This window comes from Musca autumnalis, unplaced genomic scaffold (genome assembly GCF_047663935.1).
Source record: "Musca autumnalis isolate F117 unplaced genomic scaffold, ASM4766393v1 scaffold_1, whole genome shotgun sequence".
Classification (NCBI taxonomy): Eukaryota; Metazoa; Arthropoda; class Insecta; order Diptera; family Muscidae; genus Musca; species Musca autumnalis.
The window spans coordinates 292,573,900-292,589,639 of NW_027411644.1; the positions used below are offsets into that span (position 1 = coordinate 292,573,900).

Consider the following 15,740-nt stretch of genomic DNA (forward strand, 5'->3'; position numbering starts at 1 on the left):
CGGTACCGCCCTTTTTTTATTTCGTGGGTTCTTAGTCATTTTTGCGGACCGAAATGTGAACACACAAATTTTATTCGGAACATTGTTCTTGGTGCGCCTAAACTAACTTTAAATGAAATGTGCTTACACCTGGGATGTTTTTGCGGATTTTGAAACTACAATGCTCATAGAAGAGAAAACTCAAAAAAAAATCGACGGAGGGATTTTCAAATAAATCGCGGTCAAAGTTCACATTTTTAGGGTTTTTTTAGGTTTTCACGACTTTGCTCGTAAACCGCGAGTCGTATCGTAATGGGACTAAATAAAATGTTGCAGCAGCGAATATTCTCTACAAGACCTTTATGACTTTTTCCTAGGATTTACCAATTTTGAGATATTGAAGTTCAAATTGGGACAATGCACTGTCTGTGTCGATTCATTTCAAAACAATGTCGTGCACGATGCGCCTTAACTAACTTTAGGTGAAAACCGCTTACATCTTGGGTGTTTTTGCGGATTCTGAAACAGCAATTTTTTATAGGTGAGAAAAATCCAAAAACACGAAATAATCGCTGGATGGATTTTTAAATAAATCGCTGTCAATGTTCACATTTTTAGGTTTTTTTTAGGTTTTCAGGATTTTGCTTGGAAACCGCGAGTCGTATCGTAATGGGACTAAAGAAAATGTTGTAGCAGTGAAAATTCTCTACAACATTTTCTTTGAAAATCTCTCCTGCGACTTTTTTTGATTTTAGATTTTTCTCATATATAAACATTGTAGTTTCAGAATGCGCAAAAACTTCCCAGGTGTAAGCACCTTTCATCTCAAGTTAGTTAACGCACGGTGCGTTAATGCAGGCAATAAAGGAAAGTATTTATTCCATTTTGCTTCAATACAACTCGTGGTGAGGGGCATAAAAAGTTCGGACGAACTTAACGCAATTTTGGATTGTTTCTTTCTGACATATAATAAGGTTAGCCGTGTTTTGGTGTGCTCTTCGATTTTTTACTATTCGAAGAATGGAATGAATGGACAACCGGTGAAAACATTGAAAATTATTTCTGATAATTGAAAATTATTTCTGATAATCAAATTGCTGATAAAATTGGCATATCGTTTTGCTCATACCAAGTAATTTTTACGGATGTTTTTGGTATGAAACGTGCGGCAGCTAAGATTGTTCCTATTGGCTTTATCAAAACACGCGTTTCAGAATTATGTAGAGGATTAGAAAAAAACACAAAAGTGTATTACATCTGAAGGGGATTGCTTTTAAGGGGACAAGATAGTTACTGATGAATAAATATATTTTTTTATTTTTGATCAGGTCATAAGGGTTTCATTTTGCTCAGAGCTTGTACATACATACATCAACTGTGTGTAATGATTTGAGATAACATGGCCCAAAATTAAAGAAAAATGTTCTCAGCCAGTTACTAAGCCCTATTTTGAAATTATTTATTAATGCTGTTGTTGTTTATTGTTGACCTGACTATTTTTAATATTGATGAATGACCTTCAGCCGAAACAAATACAACATCAATATTATTTATTAATTCTATAATTCTTCACTTAATTCTTTATGAAAATAGCAAAGCAAGGGGTGAGGCAGGGAAGACTATATTTTCAGATCTCGCCACAGATCTTCATCAGTTCGCTTGTTTATTAATAAAATATTAAAACAACGACTATGGGAGTAACCATGACTATTTTGAAAAGCAAAATAGAAGTCGTCATCCCAATAAAAAACTCCAACCCTCCTAATAGCGAACCTATTCATATAAACTTGAGTATATTGTATTTAATAATATGGTATTTATAATAAACTCTATGTCCCCTTATAAATCAATCATTTAATTTCAATCTGTCAATACACCACTGCACTTAACATTGTTTCACGTGTCTTGTTAATCTATAATTTATTGAGATTAAACTTCACAGCTGGAATGTAATTACTCAGACGTTTCCTAGTGAACTTTAAAATTGCTCTGTAGCATATGACAGACAGAGCATGTTAATTAGGTATGAATAAGATCGGCTTGATCAATGATAAAAAGTAATTGTTTTGCTTCATTAATAAACATCCAAAAAGATGAATGAAATTCTATTTAGAATTAAGTTGTAAAGTGAATGTCTATAATTGTGGGACATTTCAACAAACAAATGTTTTTTGAATATTTTATTTATTTCAAAAATTCGCACGCAACACGTGCCGTTGGTAACAACTTTCAAAAGTTGCAATAGTTGCATTAATTTGATGCAATAAATTTATGCATTTAATTGCAGACTTTAGGAAACAAGAAAAAAATGCTTCATAATTCTATATAATAATGGGTTATATATACATAAGAGGTCAATATATTGCATTTAACATTTATTTTAAATATATCAATAAATTTATTAGTAATCAACACTTCATTTTATATCGTCGTTGTGGTGTGGTGTGATTCATATTTCATCATTAATTATGATGCGAATTAGTTTGCTTAGTTATAGTACAAATAAAAAAAGCAATTCAACCATTCATACATAAATATGGGGATTTCTGAGTAAAATCGGTTGATTTTTCAAAATGAGATTTTTGATTTGCTGTGGTGATGCTGCTACATTCCAGAATATTTTCAGATTTTTTTGACTAAAGGTTCCAGAGATGTCGCGTCTTGAAAAAGTCGAATTCTGTAAAAACTATATGCAAGGAAATACTCATAACTTTAATATTCTTTTTCATAATGGAATCTCTCAAATAAACGCTTGCCGTTTAATTTTGCCACGGTTTATAATTTAAATGCAAGCGTTTTATTTGAGAGATTTCATCATGAGAAAGAATATATATATTGAGGCTAAGCGACAAATTATTTTCTAGTTTTAAGTGCATTTCTAAATAAAACACTGAAACTTAATTTTTTTAAATTATATTGTTTTAACTTTTTGGTAAAAACATTTTTTGATCACTGAGAACAAAATTATAGTCAATTTAGGCCGAAAATTTAGATAAAAACTTAAAAATGCCTAAAATCGTGTAGTACCTTTATATAAAGGCTATACCAAAACCTGGACTTATGTCCATAATTTTTTGTTGGGAAGTTTTTGTAGCGTCGGCCTAAAAATGAAGATTAAATCCTTAAAACACTTGAAATCGGGCCGTACCGCTATATGAGGGCTATACCAAAACATGGACCTATGTCCACAATTTCTGGTGGGGAAGTTTCAGTACCATTGGGAACCCCAAATGCCAAATTACACCCTTTTCGGGTTAAAAATGAAGATAAAATCCTTAAAACACTGGAAATCAGGTGGTACCGCTATATTGGGGTTATACCAAAACCTGTACCTATGTCCATAATTCGGGCTAAAAGTGAAGATAAAATCCTCATAATACTTGAAATCGGGTGGTACCGCTATATGGAGGCTGTATTGTCATCCAAATCTGAAAAGTGTGCAAAGTTTCAGTTCGATTGGTCAACTGCAACTGTGTGGAAAATGAGTTACCAGATTTGAAAAGCAAGTTAAATAAAACACTGTAAAAATGGACAAATATTAGTTTTGATTCCATATTCATGTATTGTCATCTAAATCTGAAAAGTGTGCAAAGTTTCAGTTCGATTGGTCAACTGCAAATGTGTTAAAAATGAGTTACCAGATTTGAACTAAACGGACACCAAAACAAGTTAAATAAAACACTGTAAAAATAGTAATTATTCGAATCCCACTACCAAATAGCACTTAAATTTTTTGTAATTATTCGTAGTTTAATAAAAAAAAATGTCAAGAAAATCGAAGAGTACAATCATTGATAAAAATGGAATTTAAATTGTAAATCGCGAAAATTGCATCCAAGCCCACTGTGCAAACTTTTTTCTATTTTTAGTTAGTTAACTGATAAAAAAATAAAAAAATCCAATTAAAGATTTTTTCTATTTGGACCAATATTAAAAAAGTAATGAATATTTCTTTGCATATAGTTCTTACAGAACTCGATTTCTTCAAGGGGGCGATATATCTGGAACCTTTTGTCAAAAAAAAAATCTGAAAATATACTAAAATATTTTGCTGATGAGCAGCATCACCACAGCAAAAAATAAAGGAAATCAAAAACCTTATTTTAAAAAAGTGTCCGATTTCACTAAGATATCCCCCCCGCATATACTTTTGAGTTACCAGTATTTATGAATTATATCACATAAAGAATATTTCTCAGAATTGGGCTTCTTTTTCGAATAAATGTCAGAGAAAAATCTTTGATTTTTTCCACTTTCTTTGAAATTGTGCAAATAAAACATGGAACCACTTCCAATTAATTTTGCTGGATACTCTGTAACAGGGATGCCAAATGTTCCGAGGTAAAAATCGCTACAGCCACATACGCACCATAGGCCTGTAGCGATTTTTACCTTAAAACAAATTATATAAATGTTCCGATTAAAAAAATTAAAGTTTCTTGTTTAGTTAAACAATACCTCATTATAATAACATAGACAAATGTTGAAAAGCTGTTCACTGAAAGAGAAAAAATTAACAATTTATTCATAAATTCATCATCAATATTTAATGAAAAAAATCACTTTGATGAATGTCAAAAATCCTGCCAGAAACTGGCAAGAAACAAAATTACAATACAATTTCAAATTGAATGCACAAAACATATTTCATCTTTTCAAATAGAAAATTTCCATTGACGAAATACGTTTTTATTAGCATTTAATTGGGAAATGCAACCAAAAAGCAGTTGCACTGCAATAACGTCCGTCTAACAGCTGAGAAATATTCAAATAAATGCATAAAATGTTTGATTGTTTGTTTGAATTTTCGACGCTAGCAACAAAAATGGTGGTGGACAGGCACAGTGGTTCGTTTCCCCAAACAATTAGAAATGTAAAGTGTGGTTGGTTGATTTGTTAATATTTGAGAAAATAAAGATCAGAATCCTAAATTATTTACTTAGAATAATAATTTTGTTCTATCCGATATAATATACAAATATATTAACCCGATACAAATTATATCAAAATCCGATGCGTTTTTTATATTTTTTGTAGGTTTCGTTTTTAGTACAACAATGAACTGGTAAACATTTCATCGATTGGACCATAAATGGGGCTTTCGAAGAATTTTCGTGAAAATGCACCTTTGGGCCCTAAATTACTATGGAAAGAAGGATCTCCCGGGTGACAACGGTTAACCGATCGTCATAAAATGTCATATATACGGTTTCTGGGTCAAGGGGAAAAATTGAAAAAAAAAATGTTTTTTATTTGGGTCGGTTTAATGAACATGCTGATAAAAATATCGAGACCTTTTAGGTACGAGTATTTCTATCTTAAAGTTTGTGAACGTTCCGGAGTAATTGCCTATTACTATGGAAACAAAAATCTCCCGGGTGGCAAGGGTTAACCTTAACCGATCGTCAGAAAATGTCATATATAAGGTGGGTCAAGGGGAAAAATTGAATTCCAATAAACAATTTTTGTTTTATTTGGGTCGGTTTAATGAACATGCTGATAAAAATATCGAGACTTTTTAGGTATTTATATCTTAAGGTTTGTGAACGTTCCGGATTAATTACCTTTTGCTATTAAATTTTATGGAGTTAAAGCGCAAAAGAGCTGAGCTTTTACGGAGTAGATTCCTGAATAAACGAACCAACATAATCCATTTTGAAAGTGGATCTTATTTTGGGATTCATTTCATTCTTATTTATCGCGCGCCCCAGCTATATTAGTTGGTGACCGTAGGATTACAGTCTTTGTCGACAGAGATTTACCCTCAGCCTCTGTGAATTGAAACGTATATCTATTGACAATATCGAATATACGGAATATGGATTTTGTGGCCCTTTTTGGAAATTTCTGATAAGAAATATATTTGGTTTGAAGCTCAAAAGTGTTAGGAGGATATACTTGAAGGAATGGATATGCATAGTCCATTTTGGAAGGGGATCTTAATTTGGGAGTCATTCCTTTTTATAGGTATTGTGCCCACCAGTCATTTCAGTTGGTCTGAAAGCATGGACTTGCCCACGAAAAACATAATATCGAGCTTTTTACAGCTCCCAGGAAGTATGGACTTGTCCCTGAAAAAACTTGTATCGTCGTAATGGTAGCGAATAAATGTTGTTACAACAAATATCAAAGCGATTCGACAGCAGGCCATTCTGAAATTTTGTGTGAGAGGTACCCGAAGGAGTTGACATGTAGTCAATTTTTGAACCTGTTTCGTAGAAATAAAACGATGTTCAAAGTATGGACCAAATCGGTTAGTACCTTTGAGAGTTATCGTGTGCACCATTTTAGTGAAAGGGTAGAACTTTTGTGGGGGGAGGTAGCTGAAGGAGTGGACCGATATGGCTCATCTCCGAACATAAAATAAGTTCGGACAAAATATTAGGAAGGCCAATTTTCTGCAGATCCGTTCGAAAGTTATCGTGCGCTCCAACAACTACACTTGTTGCCATAGGGGTTTTTTACAACTTCGGGCTATTTTTTCAGGAAGTATGGGCTTGCCCCTGATAACACAAAGCGATTCGAGAGCAGGTCCAAAACTGAAATTTTCCGAAATTTTGTGTGGGTGTTACCCGAAGGGGTGGACTGATAGAGTCCATATTGAATCCTCGTACTCGTACCTTTAAGTGTTATCGTTCACACAATTTTTCCCAGCGTTTTCGAACTTTTGTGGGGGAGGTACATGAAGGAGTGGACCGATATGGCCCATCTTTGAAATTAAACTAAGTTTGGACAAAATTTAACGAAGGCCAAATTTTGAACCTAATCTGCAGATCCGTTCGAGAGTTATTGTGCGCTCCAACTACTACACTTGGTACCGTAGGGGTTTTTTACATCTTCGGGCTATTTTCTCAGGAAGTATAGACTTGACCCTTATAATACTTGTATTGCCGTAATAGGGGCAGCAAATACAAGTGGCTGCAACAAAAATCAAAGCGATTCGGGAGCACGTCCTAAACTGATCCTTTCCGAAATTTTGTGTGGGAGGTACCCGAACGAGTACCGAAGGAGGGGTACCGAAGGACCGATATGTCCCATATTTGAACTTATTTTGGACAAAATATGCAGATCCGTTCGAGAGTTATCGTGCGCTCCAACCACAGGACTTGTTGCCCTCCGGGCTTTTTTCTCAGGTAGTATGGACTTACCCCTGATAAAGCTTTTACTGCCGTAATGTGGGCAGCAAGTACAAGTTGTTACCAAAAAATCAAAGTGATTCGAGAGCAGGTCCTAAACTGAACTTTTCCGAGGTACACGAAAGAGTTGATCGATTGAATCCATATTCGAACCTCATTTAAGTCTGGTAGAAATTTAACGATGTGCAAAGTATGGACCGTTCGGTTACACCCTTCAAGAGTTATAGTGCGCACAAATTTTCCGAACATATTCGAACTTTTGTGGAGGTACCGGACGGAGTGGACCGATATAGCCCATCTTGGAACTTAAACTAAATTTGGACAAAATATTACAAAGACCAAATTGTGGACCGAATCGGCAGATCCGAATGGAATGACCGATTTAGCCCATACTTTGCCCATCCTAATATATCTACCAGATATAGATCAGGTTCGAATATGGACTATATTTGTCCATTCCTTCGGGTATCTCCCACATAAAATTTTGGATAAATTCACTTTAAGACCTGCTCTCGAATCACTTTAATTTTTATTGAAGCAACTTGCATTCGCTGCCTCAATTATGGCAGTAAAAGTTTTTTTCAGGGGCAAGTCCATACTTATTGAGAAAACAGCCCGAAAGTTTAAAAAAAACCCCTAAGGTACCATATGTAGTGGCTGGACGGCACGAACCGAATATATTACCGAATATAGCTATATTATGTTTTTCGCAGGCTGATGTGACAAAAAAGCCCTATCTATCGATATTCCCGCAACTTTTTGAGCTTTAATCCTATCCATACTTTTGTCGGTGCAAAATACATATATATATATTTTTTTTTTTTTTTTGGGAAAAAAGTATTTCTATCCACACAGCCTGAGGGTATATCTCTGTCGGCAAAGCCGACTGATACTTTTTTACCTGTTTTAGCTACAATTTAATTATCGAATTAGCTATAATTTGACATTTGAGATTTCCAGTGCTCACAAAACGTAATTACTAAAAATTGTCATTGTCCATGTTTTGTTATAGGCCCCATATAACGGTACCACCCGATTTTCGGTACTTTTATAATTTTAGGTAAGTTTTTTAACCGAATTAACAGTAATTTTACATTTGAGGTTCTTAGTGGCCACAACACTTTTCCACCAAAAATTTTAAGTACTGGTCCATGTTTTTGGTATAACCCCCATAAAACAGTACCTCCCGATTATTGATATTATAGCTAGGCCCCATATAACGGTACCTTCCGAACTTCGATATATTGGAAATTATATCTAATTTTTTCACCGAGCTACCTGTAATCTGACATTTGAGATTCTCAGTGGTCACAACACTTATCCACCAAAATTGTCAACAGAGGTCTATGTTTTGGTATAGCACCGATATAACGTTACCTCCCGATTTTTGGTATTTTGAGGGTTTTAGCTAAATTTTTTGAGGGAACTATCCATTTTGTGACATCTGCCGTCACGAAACTTCTCCACCAAAAATTGTGAGCATAGGGTCATTTTCTGTTGTAACCCCCATATAATGATACCTCCAGATTTTAGGTGTTTTAAGGAATTGACATTTGTTTACTGAACTATCTGTACATCCCGATTGTAGACAATTTTTTTTTGCCAAAAAACGTGTCCCACCTAAAAGGAAACTTTCTATTTCATTTCTGTTCCGGCAAGTTTTCTTTTCAAAACAATGAAAACAATGTCAACTTCGAAAAAATAAAAGGAATTGCCTGAAAATTGCCGGTACGAGCAATTTTTTCATTTCCATTCCCCTTACGTGTCTCTCCTACAAACAGAGACTTGCCGCAAGTAAACTCGCCTAATGTAAATTGGGACTTAACGATTTTTATACCCTTCACCATAATTTAGAGGGTATAATTAAATTTGTTATTCAGTTTGTAACACATCGAAATATTCATCGGAGACCCTATAAAGTATATGGGCAATATTATTGAAAATTTAACATCGTTGAAGCCAAGGTTTACCCCTTTATAACTCGCGAATAGTGGTTGTATATTGTACAATTTAAATGCTTTTGGATAAAATGAAATGTTTTTAGACTTGGCAAAAAATATTGGGTTTCAAAGTTAATTTGCGTGGAAGCTGTAGCTATATTTATGTTAAAAAATGGGTAAAAATGGGTTGAAGCCGAAGTGCCTTTTTTTGTTTTCTCTCGATTTGTGATTAAACCACACTTTTTACGATTTTCCCGTTAAAGTAAAAGTAGAAGGCAACTAAATAAGGATCATCTCACTAGTGTATAACTTCTCAAAATTTGATCTGCGTCTACCATTAAATGATGCTGACATTTTGAAGTCAGATTTTAAGTGTTTTTTGAAATTTTCTTATAATTTCGTTCCGCAAACAGGTTTTTCAAAAAGTCATATATAGGAATGAAGAACTCACGATTCTGATTTTTTTGATATATGTGTCGTGAATGTAGCCTACACAGCTTCAGAGAAATCTGTATCCAAATACGAAAATTTTGTGTGAACAAATTTCTAAAAATCATATTTTTCGGGCCTAATTTTTACAATTGGCATTCGATTTACTCGTACTTGATTGCAAATTTTTGATTTTTACGTTGCGGATCTAATAAATCAATACTCGTGAAATTCCATCTACTAAAACGCGAGATACGAGAAATTCCAAGGTAGGAAAATCACCTAATATTGTTTTTGAAAATATCGCGCATTTTATCGCGTATTCTGTCGGCAGCTTGCACTGCTATGAAAAAACTAGTGCAGGATCTTCCTTTTTGCGGAAACAAAGATTTAAAAACTTCACTGATAAGGGAACTACATTCATTTTATCCCAAAAATAGTGTGTGATGCTACATCCACGGTTCTTGACTGATTGCCTTGAAATAGGTATATATCGATGCAGATTTTCATGGTGACACTAAAACCGGATGCGGAACGAAATTGTATGAACTTTGGGAAAATTAGCGATGTTTTATAGGTTTTTTAATGCTAAGATGCAGCCGATGCTACATCTTAGCGTCCAAATTATATTTCGAAAAATATATACAAATTAAAAGATATGGTCTTGCTGTACATGAAAATCACATGCGGACAAAACGATTTTGATAATTACGCGATTTACACATATTTTAATAATTCATATAAGTTAAAGCGGTTTATTTGAATTCTATTTCCGTTTAAGAAGTCTAATGATTTATTTCAACAACCCGATAACTTTCCTCAATGGGAAACCTTCTATGTGAATGTAGATAAAGCAAAATCCACCCATTTTCTTGGGAGTTTCAAGAAAAATAAAAGAAGTGCTCTTATAGAATTTTTCCAATATTTTCGACTCTAGAATGCGTGTGAAAACTATTATTCCAAACCAAAATTAGTTTTTTGTAACACAAATATGTGCTTATTTTGGCTATAATATCCTAACTACTATCCCGATGATTATAAGTTTGGTCTCATTTGATTCCCCGTGAAGTCTTTATTTAAAACTGTTACTTTTTTGTAATTTTTGACGGGTATATGGAGCTATATTTTCAAAAAATTCGGATTACATTTAAAATTTTGTCAATTTTTTGTAAATTCCGCGAATGCTGAGAAACATTTTACAAGTATTATGCAATCTATTTAATGACGTCACTTCGTGATAACTTTTTAGTGACAATTGTGCTCAATAAAATAATTAGCGTGTTTATAATAATTTTTTCTTAAAATCAGAAGTAAAACCGCGATAACATTTGTCCGCAACAACCAAAAATTTGCTCGCGAGCGGATTTGTACTGGGGAATTTTTTCTTAACCTATGTACCAAAAATCGTTAATGTAGCGCGAAAAGAAAAAATTCAATTTTTTGGAAATGGAATATGAAATAATTGGCAGTTTTGCCCATATACATATGTATGTATATTCTTGATCAGGGTAAAATTCTAAGTCGATATAACCATGTCCGTCTGCCCGTTCGACCGTCCCTCCGTCTGTTGAAATGAAGATACAGCTCGCAATTTTTAAGATAGAGTTTTGTAATTTGGTGTAGATGTTTCTATTACTTCTAGGATGTTTGGTATTAAAAATGGGCTATATCGGTCCACGGTACAACCCGATTTTCAGTATTTTAGCCTCGTTATCGCACCAAAATGGCTGAAATTTGGTAGTTAGTCTTCGCGGGAGGTATAAAACTTTCCCCCAGAAATTTGTCGGTATAGGTCCACGCCTTCATATAGCCCCCATAGAACGGTACCTCCCGCTTGTCGGTATTTTGAAGGTTTTAGCCTCATTATCACACCGAAATGGCTGAAATTTGGTACTTAGTCTTCGCTAGAGGTATACAACTTCCTCCCAGAAATTTGTCGATACAGGTCCACGCCTTCATATAGCCCCCATAGAACGGTACCTCCCTATATTCGGTATTTTGAAGGTTGTGGCCACAATAATCCACTAAAATGGATGAAATTTGCTAATACGTCTTTCTATTGGGGTATAAAACTTTTCCCCCCAAACTTGGCGGTACAGGTCAACGCCTTCCTATAGCCCCCATAGAACGGTACCACCCGATTTTCTGTATTTTGAAGGTTTTAGCCTCGTTATCGCAACAAAATGGCTGAAATTTGGTAGTTAGTCTTCGCTGGAGGTATAAAACTTTCCCCTAGAAATTTGTCGGTATAGGTCCACGCCTTCATATAGCCCCCATAAAACGGTACATCCAGCTTGTCGGTATTTTGAAGGTTTTAGCCTCATTATCACACTGAAATGGCTGAAATTTGGTACTTAGTCTTCGCTAGGGATATAAAACTTTCTCCCATGAATTTTTCGGTATAGGTCCACGCCTGCATATAGTCCCGATTTTCGGTATTTCGAAGATTGTGGGCACATCAACCCACCGAAATGGCTGAAATTTGGTATTTAGTCTTTGTTGGAGGTAAAAGCTTTTTGACTGAAATTCATCCACGTTTGGATAGAACGGTACTAACCGATTTTCGTAATTCAGAAGGTTCAGAACGAAAGACCGAAATTTGTTATTTAGTCTTCCATGGGGTTATAAAATACTCCAAAGAAGAATTATCATTATAGGTCCGCGGGTTCCCATATCCCCCATAGAAGCGTACGTCTTGATTTTCGGTATTTTGAAGGTTTTACCGAAATATCGGAAATTTGGTGTTTAGTCTTCTTTGAGTCTAAAAACTTTTTGCCAGAAATTTGTAGGAATAGATCAACCTTTTGATATAACCCCCAATGAGCGGTACCTCCCGAATTTCGGTATTTTGAAGGTTAGCCACATTGTTTTACCAAACTTGCTGACATTTGGTATTTAGTCTTCTTTATAACGTAAGGAAACTTATTGTTCCATTTTACTTTAATGCAACTCATGGTGGAGGGTAAAACAAGTTCGGCCTGGCTAACGCCGTTCTTAAGGCATCGACACATAAGAAGCATGATATTCTGATAAAAGACTAAAGACCAAGTTCGACTTAATAAAAAGATTTTAGAATCACATTTTAATTAGGTCGAACTTGGTCTTTAGTTATTTACCAGATATGACTTAAGCAAGAGTGCCATGCTTCTTATGTGTCGAGGCCTTTACTTATTTTGCTTGTTTTTCTTTCAATACTCGTACATACATACATATCGTCAGCTGAAATGCCCAAAGACGTAACCCTCAACGTAACCCTTGAGGGTTACGTCTTTGGGTATTTCAGGTGACGATATGTAGAATGCAGGATAGGCTTTAGAAACCACAGTATAATTTCAAATCGTATGTAATATGAGAAATATTGCTTAATATTCCACCTATGTCTGTACGTACATATGTATACACTGGGGTATCAGTTATAGGTTCATTTCGTCCATCCATACATACATATGTACAAACATTCATTACGTTATGACGACTGCTGCTGCCTTCAACATAAAATTCATTCATACCGATTTCAGTTTCGGTCTTTATACTTTTAAATGCATTTTTGATGCTGAATGACTTTTGTATTTGTTGTTGGAGTTGAAGAATAAGCGATTGCCTCCGCAGCATTATAACCTGTACCGGCATAACTTATAGCGCTAAAATCAGCTGCTGATGCTGCTACCACCACCACACGATGGAGGTTCATTGATCTGGTTATTTTTTGTTGGTGGTTTTTTGGTTAATAGCTGACCATTTGTCAGTTTGACTGGGTGGCTGACTGGCTGGCTGGCGAGCTGTCTGATTCACCTCTCGTTACAAGTGGTTAAGTGACTAAGTGCAGACCAACCAACGAACGCTTAGGTTAATAATGTTGGTTTCTTTACGCGCTGTGGCTTTACCTGTTTGTTATTGGTCGCGTTGTTGGTAAGGTTATGGCTATCAGCGTGAAATTTGTTGCTTCGGCGGCAGCACCAACAACTTTTGTGTGTTATTGTTGTTGGGTATAATTTGCGGTCAATTTTGAGATTTAAATTTTTTGATTCTGAATGTTGTTGTGAGTGTGTGGCGTTTTGTTTGTGTTTCGGACCTACACCAACAGTTAAACGCTTAACTAGCTACTTGACAAATGAAAACGAAAGCTTGGACAGTTTTTTGGTGCTTGTTTTGTTTGAGTATCGGGCCTATTCTGGCAGAATTCAAGTGTCCAGATTGTTGACGCCCAAAACAAAACAAAACATATTGGCATATTGAATAATTCATAAATATTGGAGATTTTAAAATGATAATGCATGGAAACCATATCGATGTCGATTGTAGGTCATTGTGCCACATTCATGGTCTTGATGCTAAGAACACATCAATTATGCTGGTGTGGCCCTGGTTTTTGGACAAACCCTGAAATTGATGTGTTTGAATTTTGTTAAAGACAAACAACAACAACGTCACCTTGATATTGAAATTCTTTTTTGTTGTCAATGTTAAAGATCGGCGGCATGCAGTCAGTGCACAAAAGTTGATGTTTTTTGTTTACTTTTGGTTTTAAGATGCCAAGAAGAGGTGTGCACACCGTTGCCTGGCATGCAATTCAACATTGCTTTGTTTTTTAGTTTTTTTTTTTGGGGTTTTCGGAGGTAGAATTCACAGAAAAAGAAACTTGTTTCACGCTTTATCTCCATTTGAGCATCCGTGTAATTTTTATTTTCAGTATTTTGCTTTGTTTTATTGATTTCAACAATTTTGACAATTGACTTAATTGAAAAATTCCATTGCCATAAAATTTTTCCTTCCATTAAATTCGTCATGACATCCTCCTGATCACGCAAATGTTTTATTGTATTGCTATTCTGACGTGTGTTTATTGATTTGTCTTAATTTGTTCTTTGTTTCGTTTCGTTCCGTTTCAGATATTCTTAAATTTGCTGCACTTGGCATGACCTTAAGCATATTGTCGGTGGTAATACTAGTCAGTGATCCTGTAGCCATGGTTGTAGATTCGGTAAGTACGCGCATATGTAATACATGATTGTGATGATTACATTGAACAGTGGTTACTATGGGTTTATGGGAGGGACTTTGATGAAATGCGGATTGTTGCGATAAAAAGGACAAGTAAAAAGGTATCAGTTGGCTTTGCCGACATAAATATACCCCCAACCTATGTGAATTGAAACTTTCACCCATGGACAGATCTGATACCGGCTACACAATCAAAATCCTTTTCCCCAAAACTAATGTATTTAGGTGAGACATTTGACATTTTATCTTGCCGACAAAAATATAATGGTAATCCGAATCCATATTTTTGTCGGCAAGTTCACACGTGGTACAGAGGAGGTACATGAAGGAACGGACCAACATAGTCCATTTTGGAAGTGGTTCTTACTTTGGGAGTCATTCCTTCCTCTAGATATTGCATCCAACAGTCATTTCAGTTGGCACCTATAATTCACAGCTTTTGAACAATAAAGTCAAGGAGCATGGACTTGCCCACGAAAAACATAATATCGCAGTAAAAGGGCCACAAAGTGTAGCATTCCGAACGATCCTCGAAAAAAAAACTTAAATATCACTTATACAAAAATGTTGAATTTTTGTGAGTGAGGTACCCTAAGATTGTCAATTACCGACATTGTCAATTATGGAAGTGGATCTTATTTTGGGAGTCATGTCTTTTCGATAGATATCGCGCTCAGTAGTCATTTCAGTGGGTCATCGTATAACTTTTGGACCGGTATATCAGGGTGCATGGACTTGTCCACGGATAACATAATATCGTTGTACCCAGGACCACAACGAACAGCATCGGTAAACATTTCCAAAGGATCTTCGAACAGACCCTAAACTGCACTTTTACACAAATGTTGAACTTTTGTGGGGGAAGTACCCTAAGAAGAGGACTGATATGGGCCATTTTAGAAGTTAAATTAAATTTCGACAAAATATTAGGAGATCCAAAGTTTGGACCAAATTGGTTGTCCTGTTCAAGAGATATCGTTCATACCATTTTAGTGACATTTTTTAAATATTGAGGGGATCAGTTCGACAGCATCGGTCTGTTTCCTCAAGAAAAAAATTTGAAATCTGAAAAAATTTTACCTCGTAATTGAGGCAGTGAATGCAAGTTGCTTCAACTAAAATCAAAGTGATTCGAGCACAGGCCTTAAAGTGAACTTATCCGAAACTTTGTGCGGGAGGTACCCGAAGGAGTGGACAAAAATATTCGAACCTGATCTATATCTGGTAAATATGTATATTAGGATGTGTATTTTAT

At 35.2% G+C, this 15,740-nt stretch overlaps 1 protein-coding gene across 1 annotated transcript in view; it reads left to right on the forward strand.

Moving 5' to 3' along the window:
- Positions 1-15,740, forward strand: part of LOC141389712 (scavenger receptor class B member 1) — a 116,071-nt gene that overhangs the window by 78,148 nt on the left and 22,183 nt on the right. The window contains exon 2 of the mRNA XM_073961633.1: positions 14,374-14,465. Coding sequence (XP_073817734.1) covers positions 14,374-14,465 — 92 coding nt within the window. The remainder of the gene's footprint in view (positions 1-14,373; positions 14,466-15,740) is intronic.